We start from the raw sequence: 13,830 nt of genomic DNA on the forward strand, positions 1-13,830 counted from the left end.
TTCTGTTAGAAACTATTTAGAATTCTGTAATGTATTTTTGCGTTTTGTAAGAGTTTTTTCTGTTTTGTAGGAATTATTTTGGATTATGTTAGAGTTTTTTGTATTCTGAAGTATTTGGGATATTGTTAGAATTTTTTGCTTTGAAGTAAGTATTTTTTGGTTCTGCACCAAGTATTTTTTATTCCGTTAGAATTAGTTTAGAATTGTGCAAAGTATTTTTGTATTTTGTAAGAGTTATTTCTGTTTTTGTAGGAATTCTTTAGATTATTATTTAAATTTTTGTATTCCATATGAAGTATTTGTGGTGCTGTTAGAAGTTTTTGTTTTGTAGCAAGTATTTTGTTTTCATAATCCACAATTTTTCATTCTTATAGAAATATTTTAGAATTCTTCAGCAAAGTATTTTTTTATTTTTTAAGATTTATTTCTGTTTGGTAGGAATTCTTTCATATTTTGTATCAAGAATTTGTGATATTTAAGGTCTTTTTTGTTCTGTAAGAATTATTTTTTGTTTTGTAATATTGTTCTCTATTTTGTGATAAGAATTTTTGACCTCTTAGAATATTCGCCTGAGGGTGTCATAGGAGGTGGTACATTCTGTCACGCTGGCCTTAATTGACAGGAGTCATCAAAAAGAGACGTTATTGAAGGTTTTTCATTATGTTTAAACGAGCGAAGAAAAAGTATTATTATACAAAAATCCTCAATTGCAAAGGAAATCTGAAAAAGTTTTGGTCCACCATTAATGATATACTCTCGAAAAATAGAAAATCAAAGTCTATACCTATTCGCCTAAAGGTCACAAATGGCAGATTAATTAACCCTATACATGTACCTGACGCACTTAGTAATTATTTTTCTAATGTTCCTCATACTGACTCCCGTTCCTCCTTACAGGCTGTACTCCCTTGCTTCAATTATAGAACCATGTTTTTCTGTCTAACTGATAGCAATGAGGTACTTCAAATCATCGGTTCCCTCCCTATTAGCCTTACACCTGACTGTCCTGGATGAATTAATAAGCTCCTGAAGACCATATCTCCTTTTGATTACGAGCCCATCAAGTACATTGCTAACCTATCTTTAACCCACGGAGTTTTCTCTTATTTCCTAAGTCAGCCATTGTTATTCCAGTTTTCAAAAAGGTCGATCCAACTGAGATAGGTAATTATCGTCCAATCTCAATTCTTCCTTCTATATCCAAAGTTCTCGAGAGAATTATCCTCAGACATCTGTCTCCCTTTCTTTTTGATCTCTATCAGTATTTTAATAAGTAAATTAAATAGTTACGGTATTCATGGTGTTCCCTCTCTTGGTTTGATTCTTATCTAACTGGAAGGGTACAGAGAGTGACCATAGGTGGAGTATCCTCTCAGCCCTTACCTGTTCAGAGGGGTGTCCCGCAAGGCTCCGTTCTAGGCCCGGTTTTATTTCTCCTATATATCGATGATCTTGTTATGGACCTGGGCCCTTCAGTGTCTCTTGTACTATTTGCTGATGACAGCAACTTTTTCATCACTGGTACCAATTTACCATCGGCAATAACCTCTGCCCCTGTCCTTCTGAACCGAGTCCAGGCGTGGTGCCTTACGATTAACATGACCTTTAATAGCAAAAAAAGTCAAGTAGTATTATTCAGAACCCCCTACAACAAAAACATAATCGAACATGCTCTTGGTCTCAAGCACTCCTCCGACATTCTCCCACAAGTGGAGGTTGCCAAGTTTCTTGATGTATTTATTGACTCATGCTTGACATTCTCTAATCATATTTCGTACATCACAGCAATAATTTTATGACAAGTAGCTATGATTAACCGTGTGAATTATTTTCTTCTTCCTGACGTCCTAGTTACCCTCTATTATACCTTTATTTTTCCTTACTTTTCTGATTGCGGATAGGTTTGGGAAAATACAAACCGGTCCTTCACTAAAAACTCAAATTTGCCCAAAACCGTTCCATTAAAGCAGTTTTTTGGCTTCCCCGTCTATATCCAACCCGTGATTTGTACTAAGATTTTGGCATAGCTCCACTTGATCAAATCATACGAAAACTAAACTTATCGCTTGCTTACTCTGCTTTCCACAATAATCTTCCTCCTCGGCTACTAACCTATTATAATATTAATAATTCGGAAGCCCACCATCTCCGTTTATCCAATAGAGCCTTTATAATTCCTAAATGCGTTTCTATTGCTGCCCAGCAATCTCCCATATACAAATCTATTATTCAATGAAACGAAATACCCTCCAATGTTGCCACAAGTTTCTGCAAGCTGTACAACAATGTAACAAAACTTGATGATATACTTTAATCGTTCAAATTTTAACCAATTTGCTTTAATTACTTATATTTTATTCTTCTATGTTTTTTTTCAGTGTTAATTTTTCTTTTTTTCTTTGGTCCTTAACAAGTTCTCTTCTAGGATCTTTATTGTAGTGATGTTTGTGTTATGTTTTTATTCGAATAAATTGATTTGAATTGATTCTTGTGTAAATGAATATTTTTTTAGAAAAATGTCTGAAAATACTTTAGATGTGATAATGCATACCAGAGGGTGTCACATCCTAGCCATTGAGTGCAACAGACTGGGAATGGCCGTTGATTTTTGCAATCAAGGAGGCACACTTGTGCCTCTATAAAGAGGCGACCCACCACAATGTTAAGCGATTTCAGGTCCTAGAGGTCGCAGAGAGACGGCGGTAATCGCATTTTGTAGCCCAAGCTCAAACTAAGAAACTTGCAAAATTTCATCCTCCTCCGACTTTATCTTCATGGGGTAAACTGGGCCGGAAGTTTGGACCCTCCCACCACAGCCCCCCTTTAACGTTGTCCGATTGGGCTGAAATTTAGAGGTTAAGCTTTCCTAGGGTCCGGGAGCTTATCCTCGAAATTTCAGCTCAATCCGATCACTCCTTCCGTTTTCAAAAACCAAATATAGCCACTTAAAATTCATTTCTTTTTTTTTTTCTTAGCCACGCCTACAGGCCACAGTTGGCAACGGATCCGGTTGAATGAGGACTCATGCGAAGCAGAATTGGACCTGTTAGGGCCTTTTGATATTTTCAGACCGAAAAAATTATCCCACGAATTTACATTTACGAAAAACCTCGTTTTCCTATATTAGCCCATGTTAATTTTTCCCACCACAACCCCCCCTTTAACGTTGTCTCGATCGGGCTGAAATTTAGAGGATAAGCTTTCCTGGGGCGTGGAAACTTATCCTCGAAATTTCAGCTCAATCTGATCACTCCTTCCCGGTTTTCCAAAAAACACATCTCCAGATTTTTGAGAATTTGCTTGCGTCAAAAATAGTGACAATTTGCTAAACAACAATCACTCTTGGATTTGCACAGTCCAGCGGCTATAACTCCCGCTTGTCAGGCGGAACACCCGGGTTTGATTCACTATCAGATTATCTTTTGTATGCACATTGAAAAGAAACTCAGTTTCTTTTTTAAATTATTTGAAAAAAATTACGTTTTCTAAAGAGTTAAAGAGGCTGAGTTACAAGGTCGACCCTTAAAACGTACAGGGATTAGGAGGCACAGTTGGGGGGCTGTTAAAGAGGCTGAGTCACAAGTTCGAACCTTAAAACGTACAGGGATTAGGAGGCACCCTGTACGACGTGATTTGAGTATTCAGGAATTAAAAGCCTTAACACAAGAATGTTCAAGAGCGGGGAGTTTGGGGGGCGGCAGCCCCCCAACTTTAACTCCTGACACGATCAGCTAACAGTTAGTCAAGCAATAATAAGTAATAAACTGTACAAAAACGTGCAGAAATTATTTGAAAAAAACTACGTTTTCTAAAGAGTTAAAGAGCTGAGCAGTCGAACCAAAGTCAGGATTGACCACTCCAGCCCCGCTTCGCAACCTTTAAATATAAAAATTTCTGTAAACTGAGGAAGTAACTTAAAACGAACAGAAATTGTTGCACGAGTTGCTCCCAACGCCTCGCCTTACGCTAAAGTTTTTATTGTTTAAAAAAAGAGTTGTGAGAAAGTCAAACTTTAGCGTAAAGAGCGAGGCGTTGAGGAGGGCACAGCCTCTTTCATATACGGAATAATTTCTGTTCGTTTTAAGTTTTAATGTCGCTCCTTACTTTCAGTTTAAAGAAATTTTTTTTATATTTAAAGGCTGCGAAAGCGGGGGGTTTGGGGGTGGTAGCCCCCCAACTGTGCCTCCTAATCCCTGTACGTTTTAAGGTTCGACCTTGTAACTCAGCCTCTTTAACTCTTTAGAAAACGTAGTTTTTTTCAAATAAATCTAATAATAGAACGGCAAGTTTCCACTGTTCAAATAAAAAAATTATCATTTTTAGTTTATAAATATAGATATTATAAATAGAGTATATATATATATATATATATATATATATATATATATATATATATATATATATATATATATATATATATATATATATATATATATATATATATATATATATATACTTAACTAATAACCAAAGCATGCCTAAAGACTCTTCAGAATGTAAAGAGCCGGCAAAAGAGAGACTTAAAATAGAATCTAACCTTATAACACCCCACAATTGTCAGCCCACTGCCATCATAAAACATAGAATTTTTTGACGAGGAAGGAGGATCAAAAGAATCTTGTGTATAGACCGGGCCGTAAAAGGATTTTGTTTTCAGGAGGGGTTTACAAAAAGAAAATTCAGACGCATGGGGTCCAAACCCCCCTAAACTCCTCCTTCCTGGATACGGCCTTGTGTCTGGACTGCTAAATTTTATGTTTTCTCGCCTTACTATTCTTGATAATAATGCCTATTTGCTCGTTTTTATCTGCAACATATCCTACAATCTACTCTCTGGTGCTTTTTAATAGGCAAAATAAAATAAAAATTATACTTCTAACTTTTATTCTATATCGGCAGGACAAAAATAAATAAAAAATGACAAAATATATAAATAGAATATTCACCCCATAAGGCCATCTAAGTATCTATCCACGAATTAGGGTAGTCTAAATAGCCAACAATTGAAAACCCTGCTATCAGTTTCTAATACTATTATTTGTATTTATGTGAAATCATAAGGCACGAACAAATCCCAACTGATCTTATATACATAAATGATATTATATACATTAAAAACACAATAGAAAGGACTATTGATAGATCATAACAATTGAAAATAACAAAACAATATTAAAATGGCAATAAACACTATCAGTAATAAAGATAGACAATAGAAAGTATCTCCAAAGGATTATTGAAATTTCTTGAAAGTAGAAAATGTTTTAATTACCTTAAAATCAATTACCTGTTTTTAAGTTCAATTTAGTGTTTTAATACTTTGATAACGTCAATTTCCTCTTTTAATACTTTGATTTCTCTTTATTAATTATTTTCAAGAAACTATTTCATTTCATTTTAATATTTCAGACAATACAAAGTAATTACTGGAATTACATTTCAACAGACTGTTAATTATGGCAAAACAGCAAAATTTATCTAAATTTCAATATTATAATCTGCTTCTCTTAGTTTTTCCTACTGTATTCACTAATTGGACATAGAAACTTTCAACAATTTCAATTAGAAAACGGTTGGATTTTTTTTTTCTTTTATTTACTCAGAAAATCCATCGGATTGGTCTTACTAGTTTTTTTGCATAACCAGTAAAGTTAATTCAACTAGTCTAGCACTGGAATAAGACACTGCCTTACAAATAGGTTTCTACAAAATGTTAATAGACTGAACATTTGTTTTGTACTATAGCAAAAGGCTATGCTATTACAACTTAAGACGTCTAATACATTATGTTTTGTACTACCTGATCGTACCTAAGGCATAATAATGAATAAATATTTTATACTGTTTAAAATTCACTATTCTGTTCAATACGTTAAACGTAAAACGTAAAATTTTAACGTTCAGCTGCGTCCTGTACACTCTCTCCTCTGTTCTGAAGAACTCTCTATTTCAGAAAATCTTACAATTTCCTGTGTACTTTTACGAATAAAAGGTGAGAACAGATGTCTGATTTCCTCTAACCAAAAGAAAAGGGGGCATATCTTTGGTTAGGGTTTCCATCCATGACATGTAAAGAGCTGCAGATGCTGCCCCTCGTTTTGGTATTGGTAGTGTCCTAAAAAAAAGTGTTGATTACAGGTGACTTTTTACTGTCAAAATGTTATAATACTTCAGATTAGCCCATTCAGGGTTCATACAAACACAGTTTTGGAAGATATTGATTTGATAGGAATGAACTGTTTTGGTAAAATACTCTTTTAATGCAAGAAAAACGGGTTACAAATAAAAAAAAAAACGTTAATTGTTGGATAAATTTCCCCGTCAACTTGTTTGTCAACAGTTAGGTCAAAAACTTTGGATTACGAGGAGTCGTATTGGATTACAAGGAGTCGTATAGATTGAGGGATGGTGCTTACAGTTGGCCTATGTGTGGAGAGATGGATGAGTCTTTCCATCCTTTTTTAGGGGAATGTAGGGGGTTGCACATGGAAATATTTGGTAGGGAGGTCGGAGGGAGAGAAGGAATTTTCGAATTTTTGAAAAGTAGGTGTTACTTAAATATAAATAATATTGAGAAGTTCGTCCGGGTAGGTATGAGGTATCGTGATGATTTACTTAAATAGTCACTTTTAGTGTCTTTTCAGTCTGTGTTTTGTTGCTGCATTTTTTCGCTTGTTTTGTGTATGTTGCCATGGCCCAATTGGGCTTTTCGTGTGAATAAATCTAGCTATATAGTCTATCTATCTATCTATCTATTTGAAGTTGTAATTTGAAATTTGTTGCTTTCCTCTTGAATAATAAAAAATACGCTTGTAATTAACAAAACCTTTAGCAACTTTGAACCGCAAATAGTTTTTTTTTTTCAATTTGAAGCATTTTGGCCGTTGTAAGTTGCCAAACATTTTGACTAATTAGTAGGCTATCCCTCTAGTGCCTAATCCCACGTAAAAATTATTTTATCTTTACATCAGGAAACTTGAAAAATCATAAAAGCGTTCTGTCTTTAAGAACTTTCTGTCTTTTATTTTAACCTGGCCTGCCTCAGCTTTGAAAATAAACTTAAAGTTGGTTAGGGTCTGATCCTCTAGGACTATGGAAAATAAATTCTTAGGCAAAGCTGGCTATACATGACACATGAAACAAAGAAAAGAAAGGATATAATAAATGAAAAATAAAATTCTTTTTGCTGTCTATTTTCTCACCCTTTCTCCCCGTTCTTCTTCCTTTCTCTCTATTTATAATCTCACAAAAATACCTAAATTTCTTATGTCTCTTCTTCTATTTGGTATTCAACTTTTAGTATTCTGCACAGCATTAGAGTTTTTTCGTAATGTTGATTTTTATGTGGGCCTGATACATTAATTTGAATTAGTTTGTGTAGAAACTTTTGATTTCGGATTATTTTTTTTCCTTGATTAAAATCTTCGTGGTTTTGAAGAGTGTTAAGTCCTTTTTTTTTAACTCAGACTGCTATTTTTACCCAAAGATATCCGATCAAAATTTTAAGACAACCATTTGATTCAGCATAGTTGAAGGTCCAATAGCTATGCCTTTGGTGATGACAAGCCCTCCATAGTCCCTGGGAAAAAGGGCTGTAAGTTACGCAATTTCTCCATTGTTCACATATGATATTTGTTATTGGGAAAATTTTCGATTTGATTTTTTTTTTTGGGGGGGGGGGATATCTTCTGCGGGGGATTTTATGCAACGAGAATTTTCCAAGGGGAGGAAGTTTTCGGGGTAATATTCAGGGGGAACTTTACACGGGAAGAAGAAAGGAGATGAGCTGTGAGGAATTAGATAAAAAAACATTTTTTTTTTCAATTGAAAGGAAGGACTAATGTTAAGTTATAAAGAGCAGAAATTATTCTATATACGAGGGGGCTACCCCTCCTCAACACTCGTTATTTACGCTAAAGTTTGACTTTTTGTCATTATTCTTTAAAAAAGACTACTCAATCACAACTTGAATTTGAACACAAGTTGAAACGCAAGTTAAAGTTGAAACACAAATTAAAACACAAGCTGAATTTGAATGAGGAGTATTTTTAAAGAACCATAAACCCTTAGCGTAAAGGGCAAGGACTGAGGAAGGGGCAGCCCCCCTCACACACAGAATAATTTCTGTTCATTTTCAATATTAATATTGTTCAGTACTTTCAGCTGAAAAAATATGTTTTTTTTTATTTAATTTTTAAGAAGAAAGAAGTTGTTTGTGTCCCTACAGTGCCAAAAAACACCTCTCCGAGGCCCGTAAGTTATTTTTTTGTAAGAGGATTATTTTCTTTATCATTACAGAAAAAAATTTAGTTTACATGTATTCCATACGGAAATCCTGTAATTTGCTCAAGAATCATATATATTGATGGTTTGAGGGGTATTAAGCGAAAAAAAAACTTTGAATTTATTCCAGCTAATGAGAACAGCTTGAAAAGACACTCACATGAATATCATACGTGCGGCCTTACAGTGATAAAAAACATCTCTCCATGACTCATATATCTTTTTAATAGGATTATTTTTCTTTTAAAAACACAAATTATAATTTTTATGTATTCCATGTAGAAACCTTGTACCCTGGATAAAATATCAAGTATAATGGTGGTTTGATATGCATTAAGTGAATGAAGACGTTTCAATTCAGACCAGCTAATGAGAATAACTTATTTAGATACTTACATGAATACCATATTTGAGTCCTTAGAGTGCTGAAGGAGAAGTTCCCGTAGCCGCATATGTCTATTGCATTTATCCTTCATTGCCAAAAGCTCACTTGCGGATATTTTGTTACGATCTAGAAGTTTATAGAAAAGGGTTTGATAAGACTAATTTTGCAGAATAATAATGTTTTTAGCACTTTATTATTAATAGGAGCAAATCATCGGACCACAAAGCAACCTGAGGCCAACATAGTCCAGAGCCATCTCAGTTTCTTAGTTGCATTTTAGGATTAGTTAATTGATTAGAATACATTTTACAGAAGTTGTGAAACCTCTTAAGCCTGGTTTAACCTCTTAAGCCAGGAAATCCCAAGCGTTTTTTAGCTCCTTCACTCCATTGAAGCTTCTATCAGAATGTTATATTCCTTTTACAATGGGTTGAATGCTTTTTCTGAGAAGCTACTTTACATGTGGACTATTGATCAATACCATTGAAGTCTTTTATAAACTACCCAGAGAAATGCCACTTTGCATCCCTGGCGTCACACAACTCCAGTTGGAAGCCATTTTTAAGGTTAATAAAGTCATCTGGAGAAAAATAAGTCATGCTATTCTTAGACTGTTTCATAGTTCGTATCCAAAGTAAAGAGCAATTTGACTTTCTTGGGGTTTTAAGAGCATTTTAATTTGGCAGGTTTGAAATTACGAACAATACTATAAGGCAGTAAACATATTCTCAGTGGCTGGACTATTCTATATTGTTGCCCTTGTTTTTTGCTACTTTTTTCTATAGCATCTGCAACTCTCAAATTAGGTTTTCAGGATGGTTTATAAGCCCGAATGTCTTAAAATTTGCTTTTGCTTCCTTTCTTCACGAACACTGTTCTCATTTTTAAGCATTAAAAACTCGCAGAGAGAGACAGATTTATTTAAGATATTTCATATTATGTCCAAAACAATCATTCATGCCATAAAATATTGGTCACAGTAACCAACAAAAAAAAATTTAACTTAAAAGGTACACTAATATATTTTTCTTCGCCGCTATAAATAAATTTCCGAGGAACTTCCTGGTTTGTGGTGGATTTTCTTTTTCTTGAAAATTTTTTGTCTCCAAAAGCTTTCCACGTGGAAACTTAGAAAAGCAAATTTTAATTGATACTATTTGTTTGGCCAAAAACATGAGATAAAACATTTATTTCACGCAAATCTACGAAAAAAGATTGGATAGCATATGATAAAATTCACCGCTTTGTTTTTATGTTCGACAATCATATGACAATTTGACACTAAGATTACAATAATTTAAAATTTAGATTTTCATCAATGTTATTATGTCTGCACCATAGACATTCTTAGGAAGGGGCCATAGGGGAAAGGGCCTCCAAAGGAAACAAAAAACTATTAAAAATTATATATATATATATATATATATATATATATATATATATATATATATATATATATATATATAATATATATATATATATATATATATATATATATATATATATATATATAAACGAGAAGAATGAAAAATGTGGTCTTGCCCGGTAAAGTTTTCTTGAGGTGGGTTTTTTAGGCAACGTATTACTATAAATGTAAACTATATCTGTACATGCACAAAAGACGATATCTAGATTATTACCATTACTCTTTTTTGCCAGTCATTTCATAGGCCTTTTTCTGGTGAATACAAATATTAATAATAGAAAAAACCTTTCTATGAAAATATAACTATATGCTGGCTTGTATCCAATTTAACTACTTATTATTAGACAGTAGATGATATCTATATCAACAATAAGGGCATATTATATGTGACAAAAATACAATGTATAAATTTAGTAATTTAATAGGTATTATAAAATTGATCTTGAAGATTAACGATTAGACATAAACATATTTTGATTTAGGCAAAATGCCCCCATCAAGCTCAGTCTGTTATTGTGCTTGAGATGAGCTTTTGTCGTTACATGACAAAACATTGTGTACAAGGATTTGTGCTCAAGGACGCCTATCAAAACTCAACTCAAAAAGCATAGGCAAATTCTAAGAGTGGAAACTAGTTAGTGTCTAAGAAAATAGACTTTATTTATTTTTTGTTCAATCAAACTGGACTTGAGGCAGTTAGTGAATTTTTCATTTTGGTGTGTTAAGCAGCGTGACCTTATAACCCAAATTGCCTAAAATAGTCATGTAAAATGACCAGTTTTACTTATTTTAACCATCATGTCCACTCCTGACGTGCTGACCAAACCGATTAAGCATTCAGATTGGTCATATATCAAAGAAAGTGCCCAAACCCTATACCCCTGAGTAAGGTTTTGCATCCTCATCTGGTAAAGTATATGAGTAGTTCCGTTAAATCATCTTACACTGATAGAAAAATGAGTAAGAATGATGGGAAGATACAGAGCTCAGAAAATTATAAGGAAGGATTTGAGACCGAAAATGCCAAAAGTCTTGATATATCCTTGATTTAACATTCGAGGAATGTCTAAATTATCAGAGGAAAAGAAATCTTTTAGCACTCACCTTCAGATCCACTTGCTTGAAGTGAAGGTTTAATAAGATCATTGAACCATTGCTTAGTTTCTTCAGATGGACTTCTGTTCACGTCAGTAACGGCAATAACATCCGAGAAATCAATCCTAAACTTGCTCAATAAGGCAGCCATGCTAGAAAATAAGTGATTTTAGGCTGGGAAATTGGCTGGAACAGATTAAACTTGTACAATAGTTCGATTAGGACTGATATGATTATCTGCAATAATGTTAACTTTCATTTTTTCTTTTTTTTACAATGGGTAAACGGTAACAAGTTTTTTGTTCTCTGTTGGGCCAAATAGCAAAACTCCACTAAAATGACTTTGCCCCGAACACGTTGCTTTTCATAGGAATTACCCTTTTTTCACGGGCCAATTTGTTGAACCGTCTCAAATTCCGAGTGTACATAATTCCACTCATCGGAGGGGGGGGGTCAGTACATTCTTCCTTGGGAGGAGTATGCAATATTAGACAAAAGGGTATGTCTTGACCAATATTTTTCAAGGTTTTAAGGGGGGGATCCTTCAGACTACTAAAAGCTTAATGTGTAAAATACAAGCACAGAGTATAATAAATTAATTTATAATTATAATAAATTTATAATTAATTTATAATAAATTAATTTATTAATTAATATAATTAATTAACTAATTAATAAATTAGCACACTGAAACGATAGTACACAATAAAACTTCATCTTCTTCATCAAATCATGTTTCTTTACTATTTTAAAATTTGCTAAAACTATTACGTATATTCGGTTCACCTCTGACTAAATCAAGTTATTTGAGGTTTTTATTTTCAAAAACACCCAAGATATTGTGGATGATTAATATAATTATTTTTTTTATACTGTTATCCCAAGAAACTCAAATTTTTTTTATTTTCAGGACAATATTACCCTTTTTGTTGCAACCTGAAGAGCCCAAATATTGATGGACACACTAGTAAGTGTTGAAATCTTTTTTCATAATGAAGATATTTAAAAATTTCAAATAGGTTAAATTGCAAAATATTTGATATGCCTATTTAAATCGTAACTCCTATTTTTAACTCTGTTTTAATTTTTTATTTTATCCCCACCCCCCTTTAGGCTAAGGGGTCTTAAACTAAAGAAATACAATCTTGAGAAGAAGTCTACTTCTAGCTTTGTAAATGGTATCGATAGCAAACCATCTGGCTGGGCTCGAGCGATCCTTTTCTGTATTAATTAAAAAAAACTAGTTTTTTTTAACTGAAAGTAAGGAGCGACATTAAAACTTAAAACGAACAGAAATTTTCCGTATATGAAAGGTGCTGTCCCCTCCTCAATACCTCGCTCTTTACGCTAAAGTTTTTTATTGCTTTAAAAAATAAAGTTGTGTGACAGATTCAAACTTTAGAGTAAAGAGCGAGGTATTGAGGAGGGGACAGCCCCTTTCATATACGGAATAATTTCTGTTCGTTTTAAGTTTTAATGTCGCTCCTTACTTTCAGTTAAAAAAACTAGTTTTTTTTTATTTAATTTCTGAACGTTTTTTAATTAATGCAGCTTTGATTTTGGCTTACCGTACATGAATAATTAAAAGAAAATCGGCATATTAATTGTACTTTTTTGGCTAAATGGCTTTCTCGAAATTTTGTTCTGACGTAACTTACGAATTAACTTACGTAACGAACTTCTATATTCGTATGTTCTCCTACGACACCCCCCCCCATCAGAAAAAAATCCCGCCTGAAACGTCTTTATACTTCCCAATAACCAATACTATATGTAAACAATGGGCAAAGTTCATAACTTCCAGCCCTTTCCCTGGGAACCGTGGGGGATTAAGTCTTCCTCAATGACATATTTATTAGATTTTCAACTATGCTGAACAAAATGGACATCTCAAAATTTTGATTGGGTGACTTTGGGAAAGAAATGAGCGTGGGAGGGGGCCAAGTTGCCCTCTAATTTTTTTGGTCACTTAAAAAGGGCACTAAAACTTTTAATTTCCTTTCCAATGAGCCCTCTTACGATATTCTAGGACAACTGGATCAATACGATCATCCCTGGGAAAATCGAAAAAAAAAGCAAACAAACAAACAAATAAATAAACACGCATCCGTGATCTTTCTTCTGGCAAAAAATACATAATTCCACATTTTTGCAGATAGGAGCTTGAAACTTTCGCAGTAGGGTTTTCTGAAACGCTGAATCCGATGGTGTGCTTTTCATTAAAGTTCTATTACTTTCTGGGGGTATTTTGCCCTTTTTTCGAAAATAAGGCAAATTTTCTCAGGCGCGTAACTTTTGATTGGTAAAACTAAACTTAATCAAATATTATATATTTGAAAATCTGATTCTAATGATGTATCTATGGGTATCAAAATTCCGGTTTTTAGAGTTTCGGTTACTATTGAGCCGGGTCGCTCCTTACTTACAGTTCGTTACCACGAACTGTTTGATTATTTGATATTTATTTATGTTGACTAATAACGCTATGAGTATTAATTCATGAAACATCTGGCCCACCCCACAACCTTAACCTGTCCCCGCAAAACATGGTGGTTCACAGCGCTATTTTCAAGTAGCGCTGTGAACCAACATGTTTTGCGGGGACGGGTTAGGGACGGGTTATATGTAAATAAAGTTGCGT

General features: G+C 33.7%; 2 protein-coding genes across 2 annotated transcripts in view; one reads left to right on the forward strand and one right to left on the reverse strand.

Annotated features, from left to right (window-relative positions):
• Positions 1–13,830, forward strand: part of LOC148951485 (uncharacterized) — a 190,391-nt gene that overhangs the window by 133,144 nt on the left and 43,417 nt on the right. Inside the window, exon 2 of the mRNA XM_089090909.1 lies at positions 12,100–12,156. Within this exon, the coding sequence (XP_088947035.1) occupies positions 12,100–12,156 (57 nt within the window). The remainder of the gene's footprint in view (positions 1–12,099; positions 12,157–13,830) is intronic.
• Positions 4,868–13,830, reverse strand: part of LOC148951486 (bumetanide-sensitive sodium-(potassium)-chloride cotransporter-like) — a 115,174-nt gene continuing 106,211 nt past the window's right edge. The window contains exons 19-21 of the mRNA XM_089090905.1: positions 11,199–11,341; positions 8,680–8,794; positions 4,868–6,115 (exon numbers count right to left, since the gene is read on the reverse strand). Of these exons, the coding sequence (XP_088947031.1) occupies positions 5,980–6,115; positions 8,680–8,794; positions 11,199–11,341 (394 nt within the window). The 3' untranslated portion in view covers positions 4,868–5,979. The remainder of the gene's footprint in view (positions 6,116–8,679; positions 8,795–11,198; positions 11,342–13,830) is intronic.

Source organism: Artemia sp. Qi Xiang Cuo, chromosome 6 (assembly GCF_049724085.1).
Source record: "Artemia sp. Qi Xiang Cuo chromosome 6, ASM4972408v1, whole genome shotgun sequence".
Classification (NCBI taxonomy): domain Eukaryota; kingdom Metazoa; phylum Arthropoda; class Branchiopoda; order Anostraca; family Artemiidae; genus Artemia; species Artemia sp. Qi Xiang Cuo.